This window comes from Gopherus flavomarginatus, chromosome 9, assembly GCF_025201925.1.
Source record: "Gopherus flavomarginatus isolate rGopFla2 chromosome 9, rGopFla2.mat.asm, whole genome shotgun sequence".
Taxonomy (NCBI): domain Eukaryota; kingdom Metazoa; phylum Chordata; order Testudines; family Testudinidae; genus Gopherus; species Gopherus flavomarginatus.
In genome coordinates, this window is record NC_066625.1 from 31898607 (window position 1) to 31925165 (window position 26559).

Sequence of the window (26559 nt, forward strand, 5' to 3'; positions counted from 1 at the left end):
CAGAGATGGAGATTCCACAACCTCTCTAGGCAATGTATTCCAGTGTTTAACTACCCTGACAGGTAGGAACTTTTTCCTAATGTCCAACCTAAATCTCCCTTGCTGCAGTTTAAGCCCATTGCTTCTTGTTCTATCATTAGAGGCTAAGGTGAACAAGTTTTCTCCCTCCTCCTGATGACACCCTTTTAGATACCTGAAAACTGCTATCATGTCCCCTCTCAGTCTTCTCTTTTCCAAACTAAAGAAACCCAATTCTTTCAGCCTTCCTTCATAGGTCATGTTCTCAAGACCTTTAATCATTCTTGTTGCTCTTCTCTGGACCCTCTCCAATTTCTCCACATCTTTCTTGAAATGCGGTGCCCAGAACTGGACACAATACTCCAGTTGAGGCCTAACCAGCGCAGAGTAAAGCGGAAGAATGACTTCTCGTGTCTTGTTTACAACACACCTATTAATGCATCCCAGAATCACATTTGCTTTTTTTGCAACAGTATCACACTGTTGACTCATATTTAGCTTGTGGTCCACTATGACCCCTAGATCTCTTTCTGCCATACGCCTTCCTAGACAGTCTCTTCCCATTCTGTATGTGTGAAACTGATTGTTCCTTCCTAAGTGGAGCACTTTGCATTTGTCTTTATTGAACTTCATCCGGTTTACCCCAGACCATTTCTCCAATTTGTCCAGATCATTTTGAATTTTGACCCTATCTTCCAAAGCAGTTGCAATCCCTCCCAGTTTGGTATCGTCTGCAAACTTAATAAGCGTACTTTCTATGTCAACATCTAAGGCGTTGATGAAGATATTGAACAGAGCCGCTCCCAAAACAGACCCCTGCGGAACCCCACTTGTTATACCTTTCCAGCAGGATTGGGAGCCATTAATAACTACTCTCTGAGTACAGTTATCCAGCCAGTTATGCACCCACCTTATAGTAGCCCCATCTAAATTGTATTTACCTAGTTTATCGATAAGGATATCATGTGAGACCGTATCAAATGCCTTACTAAATTCTAGGTATACCACATCCACCGCTTCTCCCTTATCCACAAGACTTGTTATCCTATCAAAGAAAGCTATCAGATGCCCATAGAGGAATTAATGCCAATGGATTTAACATGTTGAGGACTATCTGGTTTCTAAGATATAGGGGGGCACTAATGCTGCTCTCATAGCCGCTGAAAGACAAGGCCAGAAGCCACTTCTTTCCCAGGCAAAAATCTTGCAGGGTAAGGGACAGATCCCACTGGGAGTAGGGAAATGCAAGCACAGAAATGGCAACAGCTCCATGCAAGTAAGCAGACCCAGAATATGCTGTTCAATATATTCATAAATGATTTGGAAAAAGGGGTAAACAGTGAGGTAGCAAAATTTGCAGATGATACAAAATTAAGTCCAAAGCACACTGCAAAGAGTTACAAAGGGATCTCTCAGGAGCGGATGACTGGGCAACAAAATGGCCAATGAAATTCAGTGTTGATAAATGCAAAGTACTGCACATTGGACAACCTAATCCCAACTATTCATATAAAATGATGGGGTCTAAATTAGCTGTTACCACTCAAGAAAGAGATCTTGGAGTCATTGTGGATAGTTCTCTGAAATCATCCACTCAATATGCAGAGGCAGTCAAAAAAGCAAACAGAACGTTAGGAACCATTAGGAAAGGGATAGACACACAGACAAAATATAATACCACTATATAAATCCATGGTACACCCACACCTTGAATACAGTGTGCAGTTTTGGTCAACCCATCTCAAAAAGATATTACAATTGGAAAAGAATAATTAAGAGGGGATGTGATAAAGATCTAGAAAATCATGACTGATGAGGAGAAAGTGAATAAGGAAGTATTATTTACTCGTTCTCATAACCAGGGCCAATCTGAGGGGGAGCCAGGAGGGCCATTTGGCTTAGGCCTCAAGCTCAAAGGGGGGCTCAAATTTAGACATTTGTGAAACTTATCAAATGCCAACAAAATTTACAACTTGTTTTTATGCGCATTCCTATCAGACCAAAATGTGACCACTCTCTCATCTTAGAGCTGCAAAGTTAAGAAAATAAGAGATGTGATTTGGTAAAAGACATAATTTTTTGTTATCTGATATAGATTTGTCATATTAAAGAGTTACAAATATTTATAAATATTAATATATTGGTTCTGATGGCACAAGATTAGACCATGATGAACGTGTCCTCTCAGATCAGCTGATTATATAAACAAACCACTAATAGTCGCTGGTGCTGGATCAAGTGCACGTCTAAAGGGAGAGAATTGTTACATTTTAGTGTCTTTATAGTTTTATGTCTAGTTGACTAAGGAATTAATGTGTGAGAATTCCTCCTTATTATCTTCATATGGTAGCTACAAGAGGTGACTCGTTGGTTGAGCCTTAGCTTGGCCATCATCATAGGCTTTCATAGTCTATAGGCCCAGATTCAAGGTGAACATTTGTGAGGACACAAATTTGAGATTTTTGGACATTATCCCTCTATCTGTATCTGTGTCTGTGTTTACTATACATATGTCATCCCTTTGTCTTCAGTTCAGCCTATTGTATCTTGCATGCTTGAGTTTTGATTCAGTGATAAGGATAACCTGTTTCCTTTTGTGTTCTAAATTGGTATTCCTTCATTTTAAGTTTTTTCAGCATTTGTGTACATGTTTACAGCAGAATATTTCAAGTGTGGATAGCAACATATTTACTTTAGAACATTTCCAGTGTCAATAGGCTACTTATTTACAGTAGAGCACTTCAAGTTTGGATAAGCTACTTATTTACAGCAGAACTTTTCAAATATGGTTGGCTATACGTTTCAGCTCAGTGGTTTGAGCATTGGCCTGCTAAATCCAGGGTTGTGAGCTCAGTCCTTGAGGGGGCCATTTAAGGATCTGGGGCAAAAATCTGTCAGGGATGGTACTTGGTCCTGCTGTGAAGGCAGGGGACTGGACTCAAAGACCTTTCAAGGTCCCTTCCAGTTCTATAATAGGTATATCTCCATATAACAAACCAGCTATGAAAGACATTTTGTAATTAGCTTCACTGTATTTTTTACATCGTGATTTACCTTTTTCTAGAGTCCTTGTTCCTCCTTTCCACCTTTTTCTCCACTTTTGCCTTACTCATTTTTGTGATTTGTATATCATCTGTGAGCTCCCTCTGAAAACTCTTTTTTTGGTGCCTTATTTTCTTTTCATGTGTTGTCATTTTTTATTTTTATTATGGTTAGGGGCTTCAAAAACTGAAAGTGGCCCCCGCCTCTCTGGACCTCTGAGGGCCTGCTCATAACACAAGAACTAGGGATCACCCAATGAAATTAATAGGCAGAAGGTTTAAAACAAAAGGGAGTGTTTTTTCACATAACACAGTCAACCTGTGGAACTCATACTAGGGCATGTTGCGAAGGCCAAAACTATAAGGGGTTTCAAAAAAGAGTTAGAGGACAGATCCATCAGTGGCTATTCGGTAAGATGGGCAGGGACACACCCCCATTCTCTGAATGACTCTAGCTTCTGACTGCCAGAAGCTGGGACGGGATGACAGGGGATGGATCACTTGATAATTCCCCTGTTCTGTTCACGCCCTCTGAAGCACCTGGCACTGGCCACCATCAGAAGTCAGGATCCTGGGCTAGATGGCCCGTTCTTGTACTGGAGAGAGGCCGGGAGCCGGCTTGCCGGGAGCTGTTCCCTGACTCAGCTTGTCCCTCATGTTCTGGCTCAGCTCCCAGCCCTGCCAGGAGGACCCAACATCCCCAGCAGTGGGGAGGGGGGGGGGGCAACCAGGCATCAGAAGCCAAGCCCCGAGGGCGATACTCACCTGCCGTGGAGTCCACATTCTCCCAAGCTGCAGCGCCACCCAGCACATCATCCACCTCCTTCAGCTTCGGGTACTTCCGGCTGCTCACCTGTGGGGCAACAGGCCGTGAAGCTCCAGCCGGCCCCAACCTGCATTTCACCCAGGCGGCCTGGGTGGGAGGTGCCTCTGCCCATGGCATGAGCCACACCCACATCAGTCCTGCCCCACAGCAACCAGCTCTGCCCCCAGCAGACCCCTCAGGCCAGGCTGTGCCCTGCAGCGACCAGCTCCGCCCCCAGCAGACCCCTCAGGCCAGGCTCCGACCCACAGCGACCAGCTCCGCCCCCAGCAGACCCCTCAGGCCAGGCTCCGCCTGCAGCAACCAGCTCCGCCCCCAGCAGACCCCTCAGGCCAGGCTCCGCCTGCAGCAACCAGCTCCGCCCCCAGCAGACCCCTCAGGCCAGGCCCCGACCCACAGCGACCAGCTCCGCCCCCAGCAGCCCCCTCAGGCCGGGCTCCGCCCTGCAGCGACCAGCTCTGCCCCCAGCAGACCCCTCAGGCCAGGCTCCGCCCTGCAGCGACCAGCTCCGCCCCCAGCAGACCCCTCAGGCCAGGCTCCGCCCTGCAGCGACCAGCTCTGCCCCCAGCAGACCCCTCAGGCCAGGCCCCGACCCACAGTGACCAGCTCCGCCCCCAGCAGCCCCCTCAGGCCAGGCTCCGCCCTGCAGCAACCAGCTCCGCCCCCAGCAGACCCCTCAGGCCAGGCCCCGACCCGCAGCGACCAGCTCCGCCCCCAGCAGACCCCTCAGGCCAGGCTCCGCCTGCAGCAACCAGCTCCGCCCCCAGCAGACCCCTCAGGCCAGGCTCCGCCTGCAGCAACCAGCTCCGCCCCCAGCAGACCCCTCAGGCCAGGCCCCGACCTGCAGCGACCAGCTCCGCCCCCAGCAGACCCCTCAGGCCAGGCTCCGCCCGCAGCGACCAGCTCCGCCCCCAGCAGACCCCTCAGGCCAGGCTCCGCCTGCAGCAACCAGCTCCGCCCCCAGCAGACCCCTCAGGCCAGGCTCCGCCTGCAGCAACCAGCTCCGCCCCCAGCAGACCCCTCAGGCCAGGCTCCGCCCTGCAGCGACCAGCTCCGCCCCCAGCAGACCCCTCAGGCCAGGCTCCGCCCTGCAGCGACCAGCTCCGCCCCCAGCAGACCCCTCAGGCCAGGCTCCGCCTGCAGCAACCAGCTCCGCCCCCAGCAGACCCCTCAGGCCAGGCTCCGCCCTGCAGCGACCAGCTCCGCCCCCAGCAGACCCCTCAGGCCAGGCCCCGACCCACAGCGACCAGCTCCGCCCCCAGCAGACCCCTCAGGCCAGGCTCCGCCCTGCAGCAACCAGCTCCGCCCCCAGCAGACCCCTCAGGCCAGGCTCCGCCCTGCAGCGACCAGCTCCGCCCCCAGCAGACCCCTCAGGCCAGGCCCCGACCCACAGCGACCAGCTCCGCCCCCAGCAGACCCCTCAGGCCAGGCCCCGACCCGCAGCGACCAGCTCCGCCCCCAGCAGGCCACTCGGGCCAGGCCCCCAGGCTCTGATTGGTTGCTCTACCCCAGGAGGCGGGCTTTTGGGCCTGGCAGTCCCCGCCCACCGAAGCACAGGCCTCGCCCGGGATAGCGGCAGCAGGGGGCACTGCCACCAATAGGGGGGTTACCTTGCGCGTGACGTTGCGCACGTAGGGACACGTGGTGCAGGCGAAGCGGTGGCATCTCGCGCCTTCCTCAGCCACCAGCACGTTCCCGCAAGCCGGGCAGAACAGCAGCATTTCCGCTTCTGGGTCACGTTGCAGCCCCGCCTCTTCCCTTCTCCGGGTCACGGGAAGCTCCGCCGCGCTCAGGCCCCGCCCTCCTGGCGAGCCGCGCGCGGGCTGATGGCGGAGCCGGGCCCCGAGGAGGAGGAGCTGGCGCACGCCGAGGTGCTCGAGCTGTTCCAGGAGGGGCTGGCCCGCCTCGTGCAGGACCCGCTGCTCTGCGACCTCCCCGTGCAGGTGCCGCTTGCCCCCCGCGCGGAGCTGTCCCGTCCTGGCAGCGCCAAGCCCCGCCCCCACCGGCATTGTAACGCGTCACTCCACTGCGTCACACACGCACTCTCCCTCCGCTCTGGGGCGTGTCCCGTTCCCGGCCGAGCCCACGTGACTGCTGGAGGCAGGGCCCTGGAGAATGGGGGGTAAGGCCCTGGAGGAGCTTGGGGGCGCAGGTGGGTTCAGGGCATGGGCAGTCGGGGGGGGCAGAGCCCTGGAGAAAGGGGGGTGGGTGCGGGAGAAAAAGCCCGGGGGGGGAGAGCTGTGGAGGCGCTGGGGGCTGCGGATTGGGGCCACGGGGGGGCAGAACCCTGGGGGGGGGGCAGGCAAGAGGGCAGAGCCCCATGGCTGCAGGTGTCAATGCTTTGAGTCACACCCCTCAGAGCACTAACAAGGCTGTGGGGAGCAAGGAGCACCTGGTAGTTCATCTGCTTTTCACTTTCTGGACAGGTCACCGTGGAGGAAATCAATTCTCAGATTGCGCTGGAGTATGGCCAAGCCATGACTGTGCGAGTGTGCAAGGCGGATGAAGAAGTTATGCGTAAGTCCCTGACATGTTTCTCACCCCACCTGTGGCACCCTATGCTGACTATCAGGGTTGTGTTGGGAGTATCTCTGGGTATGTCTACACTGCAATAAAAAGTCCACAGCACTGAGTCTGAGTCCAGGCCAGTTGCCTCTGGCTTGCAGGGCTCAGGCTATGGGGCTAAAAATTGCAGCATAGACTTTTGGGCCCAAACTGGAGCATGGAGGGAGGGATAGGTCAGTGGTTTGAGCATTGGCCTGCTAAACCCAGGGTTGTGAGTTCAATCCTTGAGGAGGCAACTTAGGGATCTGGGGCAAAATCAGTACTTGGCCCTGCTAGGGGCAAGGGGCTGGACTCAATGACCTTTTGAGGTCTCTTCCAGTTCTATGAGATAGGTACATCTCAAATTATTATGGGCTCTGAGACCCACCCTTCTTGTGGATGGGAGGGTGGCTATGGGTCTTTTATTGCAGAGTAGAGATTTTATCTAAGATCACACTGACTGCCTGCCATAGATCACTGGCCAGATCTTTGATCTAAAGTGAAGGGAGGGGCTACAAGCCTGGAAAAGTGGGTCTGCTCCCATGTGCTACTTCAGGGGTTGTGTAGGGCCTACCCCTACATACATGTATGCATGACATGTATTTGTCATGTTAAATGGCACACATGCAGGGACCGTGCTGAATAATCTCCCTTGAAAAATCTCAGACACATCTTAGCGCTCTGGAGCATTGGTCAGTTAGAAGTTGGAGTGGGGGGAGAGTGGTAGAGCTAGCTGGGGCAGTTGCTTGCAGTTAAGTGGCACTGGGCATGTGTGCAGTCTCCTACTGAAGCCAGGCTGAGGTGGGGTTGGATCTGGGAAGGACACTGAGACCAAGGTTCAGTTCCCACATCTTCTCTTGCCACTTGATCTAGTGCCTACCCCACTGCTTAGCTCACTGTGAGGTGACCTTCCCTAGGGGTGGCATTGATGGGCTCTGGGGAGGAATTCCATGCTTGGTGAAAGAAGGCTATCTGCAGGGGCTGGGTTTTGAATGGGATCAGAAGGTTGAGGAGGAGTTCTAGGAAATTCAATCCAGTACACTTAAGTATTGAGCCAGCTAGTAAGCCAATGCAGCAGATGCTGTGTCTGAGGTTGGGCAGACCCCTCCACATGGCACTCTACCATGGTAATATTGTGAAGAGGGCTAGATTGGTAAACTCCTTGTCATGCATGGTTCTGAATACTGCCAGAAGGGTATCAGAGTGCTGGAGCTTAGTGCCTTCTCACCAGGCCCATGCAGCCCAAACCATCTTCTGAGTCAGACACACAGGTTGGGGCCTAAAATGCTGTGATGTAATAAAGTAAAATACTCCTGTGTGGTAGTTGATACAGCCAGGCAGGTCGTCCCTACCTCACTTCTCACCAGCTGCCTAGCTGGTTTTGTGTCAGCCAGTTCCCAGCCCTGTGCAGTTGTGGCACAGGCTTTTGGATTGGAGCATTAAGGAAAGCCAGTCTTAGTGTTGCTCTTCGTTCTCCACAAATAGCACAAAGCAACTCCACTGAAAATGCAGCTCCCAACAGGTGAGGGCGGGGTCTGGGAGCTGGAGCTCTGCCTCCCTTCGGACAGCATCTCTGGGGCCATTGCCAGATGACAGTCTTTTCCCTTTTAGCTGTAGTAGTGGTACAGAATGCCAGTGTCCTGGACCTGAAGAAAGCTATCCAGCGATATGTGCAGCTGAAGCAGGAGCGGGAAGGGGGCATACAGCACATTAGCTGGTGAGTTGGGGGCTCCCCAGGGGAAAAGGGGTGCTATGGGCAATCTCATGCACCTTGATACTGCCTTTTCTCCTACAACAAGAGGAGTGTAAAGCAGCCACCCGCACAATCCTGTTCATTTTCTTTTGCCTCTGAGGCGCTTAAATCCTGGCCTTCATTTGTGTAATCAACCCAAGAGACATAACTGCAGGTGGAATCCCTTGTAAAGCACATGTTGGGCAGTAAGAGCCTGAAGGCCCTAGCTCAGGGGTCGGCAACCTTTCAGAAGTGCTGTGCTGAGTCTTCATTTATTCACTCTGATTTAAGGTTTCGTGTGCCGGTAATACATGTTAATGTTTTTTAGAAGGTCTCTCTCTCTCTCTCTCCAAGTCTATATATAATATAATAAACTGGTGGTGTATTGTAAAATAAACAAGGTTTTCAAAATGTTTAAGAAGCTTCATTTAAAATTAAATTAAAATGTTGATCTTACGCCACTGGCCCGCTCAGCCTACTGCTGGTCTGGGGTTCTGTTCACCTAGGCTGGCAGTGGGCTGAGTGGGGCCTGCGGCTGGGACCCCAACTGGGAAGGGTCTGGCAGCCAGAACCCCAGACCGTCAGCGGGCTGTGTGGGGCTGGTGGCTGGGACCCCAGACGGGCTGTGGGCTGAGTGGCTCATCCCACTGCCGCTCAGGGGTTCCATCCGCCGGCTCCTGCCAGCCGGGATTCCGGCTGCCGGACCCGCTCAGCCCAGTGCCGGTTTGGGGTCCCGGCCCTGCCCACATACAGTGGGTACCTACCTTCTCCCTGGTTCTGGCCCATTCTCTTCCTCTCTCTGCACTGAGCTGAGGGTGAGAGTGCACTGAGCACAGGGCTGGGGGTGAAGGATCTGGCCAGGAGCTAGAATGAAGGAAGGGGCTCAGGGTTGGGGCAGGAGGTTTGGGTGTGGGGGCACTTATCTGGGCAGCTCCCATTTGGTGTGAGGGGTGTAGGTGGGAATGTGACTCCCATTTGGTGCTCAGGGTGGGGATGTGTAGGGTGCATGGGATGGGGAGGGGATGTGGAGGGTGCAAGAGTCAGGGCAGAGGGCTGGGGGCATGTGAGGGGGTGCAGGTGTCAAGGTAGGGGGGCTGGGTATGTGTGGGAGTGCCAGTCAGGGCTGGGGTCATGGGGGGGGGGGTCAAGGAGTCAACAGAGGACTGGGTGGTACAGGGCTCAGGGCAGGGGTCTGGGGTGCAGGGCTCAGGGCAGGGGACTGGGTGTGTGGGGGTGCAGGGCTCAGGGCAGGGGACTGGGTGACTGCCCCCCCCCCAGAACTCCCAACTCCTACCACTCCTTGTCCCGACTACCCCCTCCTGGGACCCCACCCCCCTATCTAAGCCTCCCTGCCCCTTGTCCCCTGACTGCCCCCCTAGGATCCTACCCCCTACCTGTCCCAACCCTTATCCACACCCCCGCACCCAAACAGACCCCCTGGACTCCCATGCCTATGTAACTGCTCCCCGCCCCCTGACAGGACCCCCAGAACTCTGGACCCATACAACCCGCCCCCCCCCCCCCCCGCTCCTTGCCTGCCTCAACCCCTCTCCACACCCCTGCCTCCTGACAGCCGCCCCCCCCCGGAACTCCTGACTCACCCAACCCCCCCAGCTCCTTGTCTCCTGACCACCCCCTCCAGAGACCCTTCCCACCCTAACTGCTCCCCCAGGACCCTCCTTGCGCCCTGTCACCTGACTGCCCTGACCCCTATCCACCCCCCCAAACAGACCTCAGGACTCCCATGCCTCATCCACCCCCCCTGCTCCCTGACTGCTCCCTCCAGAGACCCCCGCCCCAACCACCACCCCCATCCAACCCACCCTGGTCCCTGTCCCTTGACTGCCCCCCCAGCCCCGTTACCATGAGGCTCCCCGCCCATCCGGAGCCCTGCCGCTGCTGTGCGCACAGCCCAGCCCCGCCCCTCAGAGCGATGTGCGCGCAACAGCAGGGCTCCAGATGAGCGGGGAGCGTCTTTACCTCTCCACAGAGCCAAACGCTGCCCCGCAGGAGCACGCAGCCCCAGCCCCCCGAGTGCTGCGCGCGTGGTGGCAGGGCTCTGCGGGGAGGGGCCGGGGGCTTGTTGTGCTTGGCCAGCGCTCCGGCCTGGGACTGTGGACCCCGCGGCTTGCCGCATCAGCAGGATTTTTAATGACAACGCGGAGTCCCAGCAGGCAGCCACGTGCCATTAAAAATGGCTCGTGTGCCATAGGTTGCTGACCCCTGCCCTAGCTGCTCAGTCACTTCACTCTGGACTGACCTGTGATAGCTGGGAACAGAGCGGGATTTCACTCCTTTCATATTTCGGGTACCTCAGGGAGCAGCACTTTACGCTCACTGAGTCATGTTCATTCATGTCCCCTCTGTGCTGTCACCCTTATTCTCTGATCCTTTGTGAGTTGCTGCTGTTCCTGCTGCCCTCTCTTAAGTCACAGAATTTTGCCTTTACAGGACCTACATATGGAGAACATATCACTTAACCTTTGCTGGAGAGAAAATGACAGATGACAAAAAGAAGCTGCGAGAGTAAGTAGCAGGATTTTTCTATCTTCACTGTGCCTGTGGGGACTAGGAAGAGGCCTGGCTTGTTAGAGTGCATGTCTGTAAAATGTTTGTGGGTGCAAAGGCTGGTCTTGTCCCTTTGATTCTGGTTAGAGTTTCCAATGGAAAGCTTGAGAAGTGTGACTGCATTGCCTCATGGAGTGCTCCCAGGGTTGGTGTCACGTGAGCGAACTCGCTGCACATCTCTCCCTGACCTGGGCTCAGGCATGTGTTTTCTCCCTGGGGGAATCTGTGACCATGAGATTGACCAACAGCCTCCTTAAAACAGTGTTTTTAGCTAACCACTGCAACAAAACAATGAGAGGGGGGAGACTTTCTAACAAACAGCCAACACACATATTGAGTCTCATCTAGTCTTATGATTTTCTGTATGCTCAGTTAGACAGGCTTTCCTCTTCAGTTACAGGAACAAAACAGAAGCCACTTATATTCCTCCAGCCGGACCAGAATCTCCTGTGTCTTTCTTTTTAAGACCTGTTGGAGTTTTTCTTTAGTGGGGGAACTCCAGGGAATTGAGTCTGTACTCACCAGGGAATTGGTGGGAGGAAGAAGTCAGGAGGAAATCTGTGTGTGTTAGATTTACTAGCCTGACTTTGCATTCCCTCTGGGTGAAGAGGGAAGTAATTCTGTTTTCCAGGACTGGGAACGGGGAGGGTGGAGTCCCTCTGTTTAGATTCACGAAGCTTGCTTTGGTGTGTCTCTCCAGGAACACCTGGAGGCGGGGGGGAGGGAAAAGGTTTATTTCCCTTTGTTGTGAGACTCAAGGGATTTGGGTCTTGGGGTCCCCAGGGAAGGTTTTTTGGGGGACCAGAGTGCCCCAAAACACTCTAATTTTTTGGGTGGTGGCAGCTTACCAGGTCCAAGCTGGTAACTAAGCTTGGAGGTTTTCATGCTAACCCCCATATTTTGGACGCTAAGGTCCAAATCTGGGACTAGGTTATTGACAGGACATGGGGTAAGTCAGTCTTTTTTTTGTTGTGATTTAACGGGCAGTGAGGCATCCAGGATAAGGTGAGGACAGGGAGCAGAGCAAGGAGCTGTGCCACTGGTTGAGAGGCTGAAGGGAGAGGTAGGATGGGAGTCATGATAACACGGGAAGAGGGAGTGAAGAGTAGAAGGCAGCAGGCATGCCAAGGATGAGAGTGGAAAACAGGCTCCTGGCCCTGCTCAGTGGTATGTCACTGAGGATCTAAGTAAAGAAGTTTACAAACCATCCCAGCTCTGCATGCACTTAGTAACATGAGAAGAAGGGAGCAGCGCCAGCACCTGCTGCATTTTCCAGCTATTACACACACTCTGGCACTGGGCACACTGGAGCCAATCAGATTGGATGAATAAAATTGGCAACCTCCATGCACAGACTGAAGGTGTGTTTCCTAAATACTGTGTACAGATTGGTGGGTGCAAGAAATGCCTTCGCTACCAAAAAAACACAACCCTCCCGCCCCCTCCCCACCAACACTGCCATGCATGCATGATTCTCCCACAGGGGACAGGATGAGAGAGAATGAGGTGCATGTGATAGATGTTAGTCATGTAACGTAAGGCATTACATGACTGCAGGCCCTGAGTTACTGCAGTGATGGGGTGGGAAGCTGGATAAATGGACTAGAATTCTCTGGTCACATGACTATTTGGTGTCCTGCCAATAACATGGTGCCTGTGTCTTTCCTTTAAAGCATGGACTCTGCCGGGTGAGGAGGAGTGTGTGGGCTGGGGGCATGTAAAGGTTTGTTTCTGGGCATATAACAGCATAACTCTCTATGCAGGTACGGCATCAGAAATCGTGATGAGGTCTGCTTTATAAAGAAACTTCAGAAGTGAACTTACAGGTATGTCCTAAAGCTTCCTGCACACATTCTGTAAGCCTATATCTTCATTAATTCAGGACCATAGTGCTTCTGCTCATGGAGGCCAACGCTGCAACTCTCAGCTCCTGGAGCGTTCAGAGTTGTTGCTGTATCCCAATCACATTCAGCCGCTTGTCCTACTACATTTCCAGGTCTCAGTCACATAGGCTGGAGTGAGGCTGAGTGGCCAGACATGCCTCATTGTTAGGCACTGCGGCTGTTACTGATATCAGTGGGATTAGTTACCTCCCCTTAATAGTATTTTCAGCTAATAAATACTGTTCTCTGAAGCAGCACTTCAATTTATAGTTAATGATTAATTCAGTGCTTATATAATCCACATAGCAAGAACACAACTAAATCAACCTACATGTTGAAAGCAGTGGAAACAACTGGTTCAGGTATTTAATAAATCACCCACTGTCAATAGAGTTTGTGCATTTGGTTAATGTTGATATGGTTAAAAAAAATTCTTGATGCATTTCCCAGATATCCTTAATTCTGAGCTACAAGATTATAGTAGAACAGCAGTTCTAGTTCAGTTAAGGTCAAGAGTCACCTACTGTTTAAAACACATCTATTCTAAATACTCTAAAATCCACAAGGCAACGTGAATTGTTAGAAATTTCTGTGCCTCGTGGAGACAGGTGCATTCAGGGTAGGGTTAGTGATCCAAATTTGGGGTCATTTGAGGAAAGGGTCCCCTCCCAAAATATCAGCTATTTACAAAAATCATCCGTTTTTTTTATTTTTATTTTTTTTGCTCATACTTGGGGCTCAGACTTGCTTCTTTATAAACAGACCTCGTCCTGATTTTTGATGCTGTACTTGGAGAGAATTATGCTGTTATATGCCCAGGAACAAACACTTTTTTATATCACCCAAACTGGTGTTGCCCCCCGGTTGTAGCCCCTTCCCATTTGGGGAATCAGTATTGAAAAAGTTACTGAGTAAAATACACTACTCCAGCATGGGTTGGCCCAAAGAGTAAAATGTGTAAGGGCAGCTGCTGAAACCAGAGAGGGCTCTGCTGAAACCAGAGAGTTTGCAGGCAGACTGTTGTGACAATAACTGGGTGGCTCAAGGGGTCATGCTGTGGTAATTGAACCGGAGCTGCACCCATGTATTGAGAGTTTGAGCCCTTTCCTTGGCAGCTGTCAGAGAATGTAGTATGTTGTGCACACTAATTGCTCTTTACCTGCATTCTGCTGGGATCCTTTTGAAAGTTTGGCCCTGAGACCAAAATTTCTGGTTTAAGAGCAATATTGTCAAGTGCTCTAAAATCCACATGCAGCCTCAGTTTTGGTTCAGTATTGTCAAGGAAATTAGCATTAATTAAATACAGGGCAGATGAAAGACTCTAGTAAGCAATAAGGATAATGAAATCCTGATGCATGCCCCTTCACCCTTTTCCTGTACAACAGGACTGTGTGTAGTCAAAGAAAAGCAAGTGGCTGGGCCAGTCAGTCAAGGGCATCCTGATACACTGTCCACTTAACGTGAGCTGCTGCTAACACTTTCAGATTCTTAAAATTTTTGGGGTGCGAGATAGGAGGGTAGGAGGTGATGTCAGAGCAGTGCCAGGAAGTTGGGGGGGTTCAAGCTGGGGGCTCTGCCCTTTTGCCAACCTTTGATTTTTAGGGCTGTGCTCTGGCATAGCTACTGAGGGGCCAGTCCACCAGTGGGAGCAGCCTTTACAAGTGTCAGGACCCATCCCAAATGCTGTTTTTGAAAACCCAGTTTGATGATTAGAGCTTGGATGAAAAACTGGGATTCCGAAGATGTAATTATACTAATTTTATGATGATTCCTCCATGAATAAGGGATTGTCCTCAGAGATCTTTGCTTTCTGGGTGCTCAGATGCACTGACAGAATCATAATGGAGGAAATTTAGGCATCTTCCACCTTCTTGAAATTCTTAAGTCCACCAGAACCAATGAAGGCCACAGGGGCGGAGGCTGACTCTTTCAGACCTTGAAACCAAAGTCTGAACAGATCCAGGGGTCTAGCCTCAATGGCTTCCTTAAGCAGAGGATGTTGCAGACAAATCTCTCTGTACTTGTGGGCGCTGGGAGTGAAAGTCTGACAGGTTAGATACCCAAAAGGCAAGTGGCCTTCTCCCAGACACTTCAGGTACAGTAACTCCTCACTTGAAGTCATTCTGGTTAATGTTGTTCAATTAGAGAACACACTCATTTAAAGTTGTGCAGTGTTCCATTATAACTCTGTTCGGCAGGTGCCTGCTTTGTCCACTGCTTGCAGAAAGAGCAGCCCATTGGAGCTAGCTGGTGGGGGCTTGGAACCAGGATAGACCGGCACCCCACTATCAGCTCCCCTAAATTCCCTGTGCAGCAGCTGCCCAGCAGGCTATCAATTGCCGGCAGTTCAGCTGTCCCTCCCCCCACTGCCATGTGCTGCTCTTGCCCTCTGTCTTTGAGCTGCTTCCTGGAGCCTCCTGCTTGCTGGGGGGGAGAGTAATGTCAGGGTGTCCCCTGCTCCTACCCACCACTTACCCCATTTCCATAGAGAAGGGGGTGGGGGGACAGAGGGAGCTTGCTCACAGCAGCTGCTCTCAACTTGCTGATCAACTTAAAGGGGAAATGCAAATCTGTCTCTGTCTGCCATGCTGCCTCCCCTCCCTCCATTTGTTCTGCCTTGTAGAGTGTGAGGCTACATTAACATGTTAAACCTTGAGGGCTCAGCAGAGTGCTAGTTCATCATTTAGCAGTAAGCCATTCCCTGGGAAGTATCCCACCCTCTGACTCCTCCACCTCATCATTGCTGTGTACGGTATTAAATTGTTTGTTTAAAACTTATTCTCTGTGTGTGTATATAATATATAGTCTTGTCTGGTGAAAAAAGTTTCCCTGGAACCTAACCCCCCATTTTCACTAATTCTTATGGGGAAAATTGGATTTGCTTAAAGTTGCATTTTCAGGAACATAATTACAATGTTAAGCGAGGAGTTACTGTACTGTACTGTACATGGGTGTCTGATACTGGGAACACAGCTGGGCAGCAAGCACACCTTTTAAACCCGCTTCCTTTACTTTTTTGGTTCCACCATACCCTAGAACCAGAGAGACACCCTAACTGCTCACTGTGAGGGAACATTGATTTTTTTTGGAGGAAAAGTTTCCAGCTCTGAGGAGATCAGAGTTCATATCTGTCCAGGCACGCAATTGGAAGGATCTGAGGTGTGGAGGCCATTCTGCCCCCTTCTGTAATCTCTCCTTCAGTACCTCAGTAAGACTGAGGGGCAGTGGTGCTAGTAAAGGCACACAAGGTGGCACAGTACCCATAAGTGGGAATATGCAGTGCCACTTGTAGAACTAAATGTTCTGTAAGGGCACAGTGCACCACTGGGCAACCATAACTCTTTGTTAATGAAGATTGTGGGCAGTTAATGTAGTTAAAATGCTTTCAGACAGTATGAGTATTTTCAACACTGTAACAAGCATACAGTGTGTGTGTGTGCTTACTAAACAGTTCCAGTGTCTGGCTGGCATTTAAACTAGGGTGGCCAAAATTGTCAGTCTTGGTTGATTTAAAGTTAGGCACCTCAGTCCATATTCCTGCATCTAATAAAGTGAACAGGTTTTCCAAAAGCCAAAGGAAGCAGCAGCAGTGCACCACCAGGGTGCTCATCTAGGTGCCTAACTTTAGTTACCAAGATACAAAAATCTGTTTTGGTTGCATGATATTTTTGTAAGTGCCAAGCTCCTAGTAGTTGATGTAGGAAACATTGTGCCTAACACAGCAACATACACCACTCAGAGTGCCAAGCTGGTGCACAAGGTCACTTGCCAGCCCAGCTGGCCTGTGGAAAGCATGGAGGCAGTAGCAATATCTTAATTTCAAACTCTTTGATTACAGCTCCAGTTTTTCTGCCTGAAAAGGACTAACTCCAGGTTGTTACTGCAGCAGGACCAGCCTGCAGATTCAGCATCTTTCCAGAAGAGAAACTTGTGGCATTTCAAAGAGCAAATGCAGGCGGCAATAAAAATTCTGATAGGTTAGTGTTTGAATGTGGTGTTCGCTTTTGCTGTGCCCTGGCTACGAAGGACAAATGGTGCATTTTGATGCTTTTCAGAGCCCTCTGAAGTTCTGTCTGCTGGAACTTGATGCCACTATAGGCACAACCACAAATAAAGGACTAAGCCTAATAAATTTACACAGCTGTCTTGACCAGACTTTGGTCATGAGGAAACAGACAGTGAAGAAATCCAGACCACAGAGAGGCTATATTAAGCTAGCAGTAGCTCAAGATCAAAAAATGGATATGGTGAAATTGGATATTGCCTCTAAGAAGCGATAAACAGTGGCATGAGGCCTTGAGCCCAGAAGATAGGAATCAGACCAACAGCAGCTAGAGAGCACGCATGTAGTGAGAGGACTGGCCTGTATAGAAAACCAAGGCATTTGTTGCTTTTGTCCTGCCCTACCTCAAGGAGCTTGCTCCCTTAGTGAGATAGGCAGGATGTGATGGCCTCAGAACAAGGAACTGGCATCTATAAAACAAGATGAGGCAGCAGTTCCATGTTGTAGAATGCCAGCTTGTGGGTGTTTAAATACATTTAATAAAGATGGTGTGATGGGTTTGGAGGAGGAGTGGAATGCATATAGGATCAGGGCTTATACTGGTCAATATTCATCCTGTTCCTACAGCAACTGAATCACTACCCAATCAACATTTTGGAAGAATTCTCTGAAGGTTCTCACCCAGCTGTGCCACCTTGCTAGAAAACCTCTGAAGTCCAGGATATCTATGGTAGCATTCTCTGAAGTGATTCCAGTTCCACGCACAGGGCCAGATAGAACTGCAGAGGCTCAGTGTGCAGATGAGCCCCTAGTGTAGGGAGGAGGGTTTAGATTTATTAGGAACTGGGGAACCTTTGGGGAAAGGAGAAGCCTATACAAGAAGGATGGGCTCCAACAAAACCACAATGGAACCAGACTGCTGGTATGTAAAATTAAAAAGGTTGTAGAGGAGTTGTTAAACTGAGGGCTAGCCAACAGGTTCAGAGAGAGACATCCCTTAGGGGAGGAACTGTTAACAGGGATGCTCTATAGCAGTGGCCCCCAAACTTTTCAGGGTCATACCCCTTCTTTACCTCTGTTCCCCCTGAGCTGCGGGGACGGAGCCCTGGGCACAGGGCTGGCAGCTGGGTACCCCCTGGGCCCCAGCTGTGTCATCCAAGCTCCCCAGTTTGGGGACCTCTGCTCTATAGCCTAGTAAAGAGGAGAGGACAGAAGTTCATAAAGTATAGATAGGATCTAGAGAGAAACAGGACATTAAAAGAGCTTTAGGACTCTTTTAGGACTGAGTAGGTCCTTTTTTAATCAATTGTGCCAACCTAACCAAAAAATAGAAATGTCCAGGGCTAGTGATGGGACAGGCTCTGAGTTACCACAGAGATTTCTTTCCCAAGTGTCTGGCTGGTGGGTCTTGCCCACATGCTCAGTGTCTAACTGATCACCATATTTGGGGTCAGATTGGCAGACATCCTGGGTTTTGTGCTGCAGGCAAGTCAAGCAGGTGAATACAGGGCAATTAAGGTGAAGGGAGCAAATAGAGGTGGTTCACCATGAGTACAGGTGAGTCTAGCAACAAGCAGCTGATGATACTTATAACACTGATTTTACATGAAGAGCCATCACCAGGTGGGGCATGTAAGGCTACTGTCACAAAGGCTCCAGGCTTAGCCTACAGAATGGTGAGCCTGTACACTGCCATAGAGAATTCATCATGGCAACTACTACAAAACAGTAAAGTCGAATCATCCTGCTGGGACTATGAGACCCTAAGACATGGAACTTAATTTTGCAGCCCCAGGGAAAGGACGTGGCCAGTAGGTGCTTGAGATTGAATATGCTTAGGATAAAGCAAACAAACGTAGCCATAGACTGTGCAGAATAGTTAACAGTAGCTAAAACGCTACCTTTCCATTTAATCACCACCTTAGCAGTAGTAAACAAATCTGGTTAAAAATGTAGTATTAAAGTACTGTAATAAAAATATGGCAGCAGAAAAGGTTCAATAAATTGAACAAGGCACAATTGTTCTGTTTTCAGAAAATGTGCAGATCTTCTGAGATAAGGCAAAATAGGTCTGCCAAGTGCTGACAAAACAGTTTAAATTAACCATGGTCAGGGTTAGATGTGTCACAGGATGAGAGGTTTTGTTCATGTGGAACTGGCCCAGCAGTTGCAAAGACAATCCAACTCCAGGACCTGCTCGAGAAGCCAGTCTTCGCCTTTCAATGAAGCTGTGCATCTAGATCATATTTCTCACAGAACTTGTCTGTGAATGGAATACACGTGAGGAACTCACACCACTCACACTTGATTGGATAGAAATAGAACAGAATCACCAGTCCTGAGAAGAGTCCAATGAAGATGAGCTGGAACACTATAATCTGGCATCGCTTCCGATATAAATCAAATTTCCCAAAGCTAATGTAGGGCAGGAAGGCAAAGGACAAGAAGAGGCCACTGATGAATCCTGAAATGTGGGCAAAGTTATCAATCCAAGGCAGGAGGCCAAAGGCAAAGAGGAAGAGCACCACAGCCAACAGCTTGAAGAAGGCCCTCCATGGCCGTGCCAAGATCTGCCAGCTCTGGAAAAGTTCCACAAAGAGACAGGCCAGGATTCCAAACTGGGATCCTGCAGGGCCCACCTGCAGGAGAAGGATGACACAGGTTACAGAGAGGGAGACCAAACCAACCCTGCTATTGATAGCACCTCTGTGAAGCTGAGACCCGGCAGGAGCAATCAGCCACTGGAATGCTCCATGTCAGTGACACTGAGGAGCTACCTCATTCTGAGTCAACAGCTACCAGGGGAGCCATTTTCTACCTTGGGGGGGGGGGGGGAGTGAGGGGGAGGGGCAGAAGTATCTGCATCAGGCCTTCTGCCAGTCTGAGTCAGCCCTCAGTCTTGTATGTAGCATTCAAGCAACAAGCATGCTATACAGCTCAAGCTAGATACCAGTATCCAGTGGTGAGGAATAGAAGGTATCCTCTAGGCCAGTGATACTCAGGCCTCAGTGGTTCAGGAGCCAAATTAGCTATTGCACAGTATTGTGAATTCATTGTTTCATTTCTTATAGTGCTATATATTCGTATGGCAGAATGACTGACCAAGTATATTATCATCAACTACAGTTCATTAACACAGTAAAACATCCTGATTGTGTGATTTTAGATTGGTTAATAATTAAGTTATTAACCAGTGTTTTAATGTCATGTGCTGCAAAGAGCCCCAGGAGACACATTAAAGAACCACTTGCTGCTTGCGAGCCTCAGTCTGAGTATCACTGTTGTAGGCTCTACCAGTCTTCTAAAATGCATCAGGACATCAGCTGGGAGCACGATAGGACTTCCGCTGCTGGCTACAGGATGGGAGCAGGGAGGCAGGGGTGGAGGAAGGTGTGTGAGTAATATTGTATGTGCTTCCCCTGCCATGACAGGCTGTTTTAGTTATCTGCCCCTTTTTCCTTGCCATGGGAACACTCAAAGCCTTTTAAGATCAGGGCCTACCCATAGCCAGCAGCCTAAAAGCAGTGACCATTTGTGGAAAAGTGCAGGCATATTGCTCTACCTGCAGTACAAATATATATCATTTTCAGGGGTAAAGAGAGGGCCATGCCTGGTGGGGGAGTTCTGAAGACAGAGCCCCTAGGTGGTGGCAGCAGCAACTCCCATTGCTGGGATTCTGTTTAAGGCCAGTTCTACAATACAGACCCATATCAGACAAGGATATGAAAAATCCACACCCCTGAGGGACCTAGTTATACCAACCTAACCTCCAGCGTAGACAGCGCTATGTCCCCGGGAGATTCTCCCATCAACAAAACTACTGCCACTCGGGGAGATGGAGAAGCTCTCCCATCAGCATAGGAGCATCTTCACTTAACCGCTGCAGCGGTGGTGCAACGGCTCTTGGACATTAGCTATGGATCTCTCAGTCTCAGGTATGTCAGAGGCCTGGGCCCCTGCACTAGGCTAACTCAAGATGGGCCCCTTACTGTGCTGGGCATCTCAGTGCCTCCTCAGGACTGTGGGCAGGGCCCGGCCTCCTGTTTCTTAAGGCCATGTCCTCAAAGGGTGAGACCCTCAGAGGGTCCCAGAGTGCTCTGGGGATTTTACTGCTCAGCAACTGGACCAGTCAGTCACTGGCCAATAATGCTGCCCTCTGCCTCACAGGCCAGGGAAATGCAGAGATGGCCCATGACAGAAGTGGCAGTGGAGACTGAAGTGCCAGGAGCTGTCATCCCATTCCTCATCCAAGTGGTGTCCACAAAGGAGGAGTTGGGCCAATCTGGGGTCCCCAGTCTAGGCTGTGCCAGGGCTGGGTGATGTAAGATTCAGTGCTCTCAACAGGTAACTGGGCCTGCTTGTCTGCCAGAGACCTACCTCCGCTCTGTAGGGCAGGAATATTGCACTGGCCAGGTTCCCAGTGATGCCGCTGAGCAGGTAGATGATGGAGATGCGATGCCAGCCTGCCAGTTTTTCCAGGTCTCTCAGGATGGTCATCTGGAAACAGACTGAAACCAGGCAGTGCAGGATCCTACCAAATCAGGAGAACACCAGAACTGAGGCAGCAGCTACTAAAGTCCTGTACAGTCCTGCTCTGTAATCCCTGCCCCAGGCTCAACCATGCCCTCTGTCCTGCCTCCTGCGAGCACCTGAGCCAAGGACATGAAATATTTGTAACTTATTTGAGGTGCAGAGGCTACTGGACCCCTGCTGAGCACAACCAAGCAGGGATAACACTCTCCACCCCCTGCAGGGAAACAATGACCACCATACCCAGACACCAAGGCCCCCTCCCCCACCAGTGTCAGACACTGGTTTGTTTTTGCAGTGAGACTTACCCAGCGTGGAGGAAGAGGGAGAGCCACAGACGGTAGAACTGGTCAGGAATCTCTGGGTTTAGGAAGGGCAGGAGGCCACAGACATCATCCATGCAGTGCACCTAACAGAGAGCAAGGTCAGCTGGAAGCCCTGAGGGTCCGTGGGGGGAGGGAGAGGCAGTCATATTAACCATGCTGCAGGCAGTGATGGTGGTTGCTGAGAGATGTACTGCCCTCTACTCCAGCCATGACAGTGCTGTGCCAGGGGCTGAGGCCTCCAGATGGGCATGGTGAGGGCTGGAGGAGGCATAAGGCCATAAAACACCTCAGTTTCATAGACTGCAAGGCCAGATGGGACCACTGTGATCATCTAGTCTGACCCCCTGTATGACACAGGCCAGAGAAGTGCCCCAGAATCATTCCTAGAGCAGATCTGTTAGAGAACCATGCCCTCCACCATGACTCCATAATAGGTTGTTCCAATTACTCTCACTGTTAAAAATGTATACATTATTTCCAGTCTGAATTTGTCTAGCTTCAGCTTCCAGCCAATGGATCATGTTAGAGCTTTTTTAGCTAGATTGAAGAGCCCGTTGTTAAACATTTGTTCCCCATGTAGGCACTTACAGATTGTAATAACTCCTTGAGACTATCAGTAAGGCAGGTTTTCTAATCTTTTAGTCATTCTCATGGCTCTTATCTAAACCCTCTCTAATTTATCAACATCCTTGTTGAACTGGCACCAGAACGGGACGCAGTATTCCAGCAGTGGTTGCAACAGTGCCAAATAACAGAGGTCAAATAACCTCTCTGGTCCTACTTGAGTCTCCTGTTTACGCATCCAAGAACTGTATTAACACTTGTGTCTGGGACAACTCACCTGCCTAGGTCTCTAGAGAAGTGAGCAAGATTCATGAGCATGTCCTAGCCATTCCCATCTTCATGTGCATCTACACTTGCTTACACAGCTGCTGGGACTCCCAGTCCCCACATGGCCAGCAAGAGGAACAGCATTCCAGGGCTCTGGTGCTGCACTCCAGTAGGGGCAAGAGCGTGGGCACCTGTATTGGACTTTGCAGGGATTTGACGCCCACCTCATTGTGAATAAGTAGAGTCATACCCTATCACATGCACACAGTGCCCATGGGGTACCTCTCCCCAGAAGTTCCTAAAGTGGCCTGAGAGGCAGCAAAACAGGCACCAAAACACAAAGCCTACAGGGCTCAAACATTCTCTTCACACTCCATGTTACCTAGTGACCCATAATAGCCAGCTCACAGCCTGGAGGCTGAAACCTCGCTAGAATGCAGGCTGGCATATGCTGCCCCCTCCTGCCACACAAAGGTATTGCTCTGCCTGTCTCATTGTAATGTGCCTAGTGCCACAGAATCTAGGCACTTCTGCACCTGTATCACATGGACTGGCCCAAGGAAGCCAGTGTAGTTGCGTGACTGCCCCCTACAGGAAGATATGCATCCTCCTCTGCTCACATGGGACAGGGGGAGCCCACTCACCTGACTTCCTGTCAGTGAGGGAGCTTCCATATGGGTGTCGGTGCTCTATGCACCTGCCTTAAGTTACTCCCTGCAACTGTCCAGTTACCCTCCTCCCCACCACTCACACGGAGCAGGAAAGTCACATTCTCTCCTCTTCACAGAGAGGAAGCAAAAAGACCACACAGCACATCATGAGCAGAACTAGAACCAGGGTTCTGGTACCTCACTTTCACACCTTCACACTCGTTCCTGAATGCCCCCCAGGGCTGGGGGACTGCCTGCAGCACAAATCCTGCATTGGTCTCCAGAGAGGGAGGAGAGTTGCCTTCTCTAACCTGTCTGTGGCTCAGAGCCAGGCCTGCCCACCTCCCCCCATTTGAATAAAGGCAGGAGAGCTCTGCGGGCACTGCAGCCTCACATGGGGCCCAAAAACTAAGGGAAGGAAAGCTGCAAAATCTTGCCCAAATCTCACCAAGCCACTTGGAGGAGACAGGAGAGGGAAAGAGAAGAGTGAGTGGCCATGAGAACCTGCCCTGCAGCCTTGGCCGTACCTGGGAGCAGAGCGTTGCCTCCTCATGGAAATAGCCCCGCATGAAATCACAGTACTCTCGGGATGTTATTTCACACCTGGGGGAGAAAACAACAAGATTCATTTGTGCTGTTAGGAGCACCTGCTGCCCTCTTGGAGGAGCCAGCCTTGCTCTGCAGGCCTCAGACCCCCTCAAACCCTGAGTCCAGGCCCCAAGATTGGCACCACAATGCACAGGTTTCAGAGATGTGCTTCCCCAGCACTGCTGTAGTCTCTCCCTGCCAGGGGCATTTGTACCATGCTTTCTGCTGCCATTGTGTGTGGTGATGTCCCCATTAGAGCCAGGGAACCACTCTGAACAATTCACCCAGCAAACAGAGCCCTCACCAATACCTGCCCCAAACACACCCTGAGTCACCTTCAGCACCTCAGTCAATTGCACCTCAAAGCCACCGCCGTGTCTCACCCACCAGCCTAATGTCCTGGGTAATCCCGAGAAGGCACAGGAGCTGGCTTGTGCTGCCCTTCCCCTTTCTGTCTAGGACCCTTGCCTGTAAACCCTTTTGGTGCAGAGACCAGGTCTTCCCTTTTTTCTGGGAGGTGCTCATCAGGGCATTTGGGCTTGGTGTATCCTGAACATCAGCCTCCAGTCTAGCTGTACAGCTCTAGCAGAGACACAATTTACACTTGTGCAAATCCCACCAAATGTGTGAATCATGACTACATTAGTAGTTGCACTGCTACACCAACAGCTATGCAGCCCGTGTAGACAAGGCTGTACAAGATGGCATTGATTTCTATTGGGATTTTGTTCTATGAGTGAGATTGGAACAAGAACCTAAGGATCTCCCTGCAGGAATTATAACCCTAGTCCATTGATTTCCTAGCTGAAGTGAGTCTGCCACAATCTTAGGGGTCTCTAAATCTAGGTACTACAACATCCATTGCAGGGCTTTCTTACACTGTGAGAAACTTGAGGCAGGGACTTTGTCTGTCTCTATATGCGTATAGCATCTAACACAGAGATCCCGATCGGTTCTTTAGGCACTACCACCATGCGATTATGCTGGAAGGTGCTTATGGCTGCCAACAAATTGGTCTAATCACAGACCTTTGTTAAACTGATGGGTGCTAAAATACCCTTCATTCAGGCTACACAGAAGGCGCAATTAAATACCCCTTTATGTAGTGATATGTAGTGATGCAAACAATAAGAAGCTACGGTCCAAGATCCAGGACACAGTTAAGCAATGTGGTCTCAGGGTTTCCCCGGCAGTGATTGCAAATTCAGGGGCTGAGGAATTGATTGGTTGCAGCTGTGTGTGCGCGCACAAAAGAAGAAAGCCAGAAAAACTAGTGTAGCCCTGAAAGGGATCACGGACAGCTCCTTAAGGCACAGGACTCACTGGAGAGGCAGACTTTCAAGTTGTGAGTAAGGAACTTCTGTTATTTGTTCCTCCTGTGTTCCAGGGAACAGACTGTGTGTCTATTCTTTGTAAATAAACAAGATTGCACCAAAGAAATACTTGACTCTTATAATCAATTTCCCCTACTAATGGAACCACCTCACAAGACCCCTCTATCCACATCAGCCAAAGGGGCACCCGTATAAAGAGCAAGAAGTTCCTCTTGCTGAAAGCCAGCTAGACCATCACACTCCTGGTTTGCAGCACTGATGATTCCCTGTCCGTTATTATCTAACCTCTATTGACAGCTCCTTGCCCAGCCTGAGGATCTGGCCAGCCAGGGCATCTGGGACGATAGCAGTGGCTAATTATTCCTCCTGCCAGGAAGGACAGGAACCTAGACTGACGGTGACCCTGTCATCACATATGATCCTGGGGTTGGATCATGTCTCCCCTCCTGCCTAAGAGACCCCCAGCACTGGACTCTCCCCTCCATCACTGTAACCTGCCCGCTCAGGCCTGCCTGCTTCTCCCTGCTCCCCTCATCCCTCCATAATGCCTTCCCTGTCCCCCTGACCACATCAGCACCCATTGCTTACCACATCAAATTCAAGCACTTGGCCCTCACTGTAAAACCTGCCATTTCTGCTCTTTTTCCCCTTCTCCCCTCCCAACACGCTCTCCTCTCTGCTCCCAATACACTCTGCTTTGTACCCTTGCTCATGCTGCCCCTGCATCCGACACAGCCTCCCTGTCGTCACTGCCAAGTGCCTTCCATCTTCCGTCAGATCCCTCCATAACTCTGTCATGCCCCAGGAGCCCTCCCTCCCATCTCACTGTAATCCTCACAGCTCCCTCTGTTAAGCCACCACCAGTGTCTAGCTTTGGCCTGTCAGCTCCCCAGGGCTAGGGACATGTCTTAACCTATGTGTACAAAGACCATCTCCATTTCCAGCACAACAAAATACGAGGCCCATTCAGTCTACACTGCACTCAGCATCCCAAAGCACTACTGCAGATCATCAGACGGGCAGGGAAAACATTTATTCCCCCCAACGAGGAACAAACGTGAGAGCTCCAGATCTGAAGAACAGGTCAGTCTATTCAAAGTGCTCTGCGGTGTCAAAAAGATGGCTTAGAAAAAGACGGTTACTCACCTTTGTAACTGTTGTTCTTCGAGATGTGTTGCTCATATCCCAGTTAGGTGTGCGCGCGCTGCGTGCACGTTCATCGGAAGATTTTTACCCTAGCAACACTCAGTGGGTCGGCTGGGCGCCTCCTGGAGTGGCGCTGCTATGGCGCCGGATATATACCCCTGCCGACCCAGCCACCCTTCAGTTCCTTCTTGCCGGCTACTCCGACAGAGGGGAAGGAGGGTGGGTTTGGAATGGATGTGAGCAACACATCTCGAAGAACAACAGTTACAAAGGTGAGTAACCGTCTTTTCTTCTTCGAGTGCTTGCTCATATCCATTCCAGTTAGGTGATTCCCAAGCCTTATGTAGGCGGTGGGGTCGGAGTGAAATGTGGCAGAACGTAAACTGCTGAGCCAGAGGCTGCAGCATCTCTTGACTGTTGAACCAGAGCATAATGCGAAGCAAGAGTATGGACCGAGGACCATGGAGCTGCGCGATAGATCTCGTGGGTAGGTACACGAGCCAGCAAGGCGGCAGATGAAGCCTGAGCCCTGGTAGAATGCA

General features: G+C 50.8%; 3 protein-coding genes across 12 annotated transcripts in view; 1 reads left to right on the forward strand and 2 right to left on the reverse strand.

Annotated features, from left to right (window-relative positions):
- Window positions 1-5737, reverse strand: part of POLR3K (RNA polymerase III subunit K) — a 38973-nt gene extending 33236 nt beyond the window's left edge. For 2 of the 3 annotated variants that reach the window (XR_007776357.1, XR_007776358.1), the window contains exons 1-2: window positions 5493-5737; window positions 3825-3912 (exon numbers count right to left, since the gene is read on the reverse strand). Coding sequence is in view for 1 of the 3 variants with exons in the window: in XM_050968517.1 (XP_050824474.1) it covers window positions 3825-3912; window positions 5493-5603 (199 nt within the window). In the remaining 2 variants the exon portion in view is untranslated. The remainder of the gene's footprint in view (window positions 1-3824; window positions 3913-5492) is intronic. The other variant, XM_050968517.1, reaches the window with a different exon arrangement.
- Window positions 5709-17742, forward strand: SNRNP25 (small nuclear ribonucleoprotein U11/U12 subunit 25). 2 transcript variants are annotated; one of them, XR_007776356.1, is made up of 7 exons: window positions 5709-5825; window positions 6309-6399; window positions 8038-8143; window positions 10610-10684; window positions 12490-12552; window positions 16448-16586; window positions 17240-17742. XR_007776356.1 is itself a non-coding variant. In XM_050968507.1 (6 exons), the coding sequence occupies exons 1-5, from the start codon at window positions 5709-5711 to the stop codon at window positions 12542-12544; spliced, it is 444 nt and encodes a 147-aa protein (XP_050824464.1). In that variant the 3' UTR covers window positions 12545-12552; window positions 16448-16599. The 2 variants fall into 2 exon arrangements, 1 of the variants encoding a protein (XP_050824464.1); XM_050968507.1 differs by lacking the exon at window positions 17240-17742 and having other exon boundaries at window positions 16448-16599.
- Window positions 17743-18479: 737 nt separating this feature from the next.
- The window catches only part of RHBDF1 (rhomboid 5 homolog 1), a 104404-nt gene continuing 96324 nt past the window's right edge, over window positions 18480-26559 (reverse strand). For 6 of the 7 annotated variants that reach the window (XM_050968148.1, XM_050968151.1, XM_050968150.1 and 3 more), the window contains 4 exons: window positions 23477-23552; window positions 21451-21551; window positions 20990-21143; window positions 18480-19251 (listed from right to left, as the gene is read on the reverse strand). In XM_050968148.1, the coding sequence (XP_050824105.1) occupies window positions 18832-19251; window positions 20990-21143; window positions 21451-21551; window positions 23477-23552 (751 nt within the window). In that variant the 3' untranslated portion in view covers window positions 18480-18831. The other variant, XM_050968155.1, reaches the window with a different exon arrangement.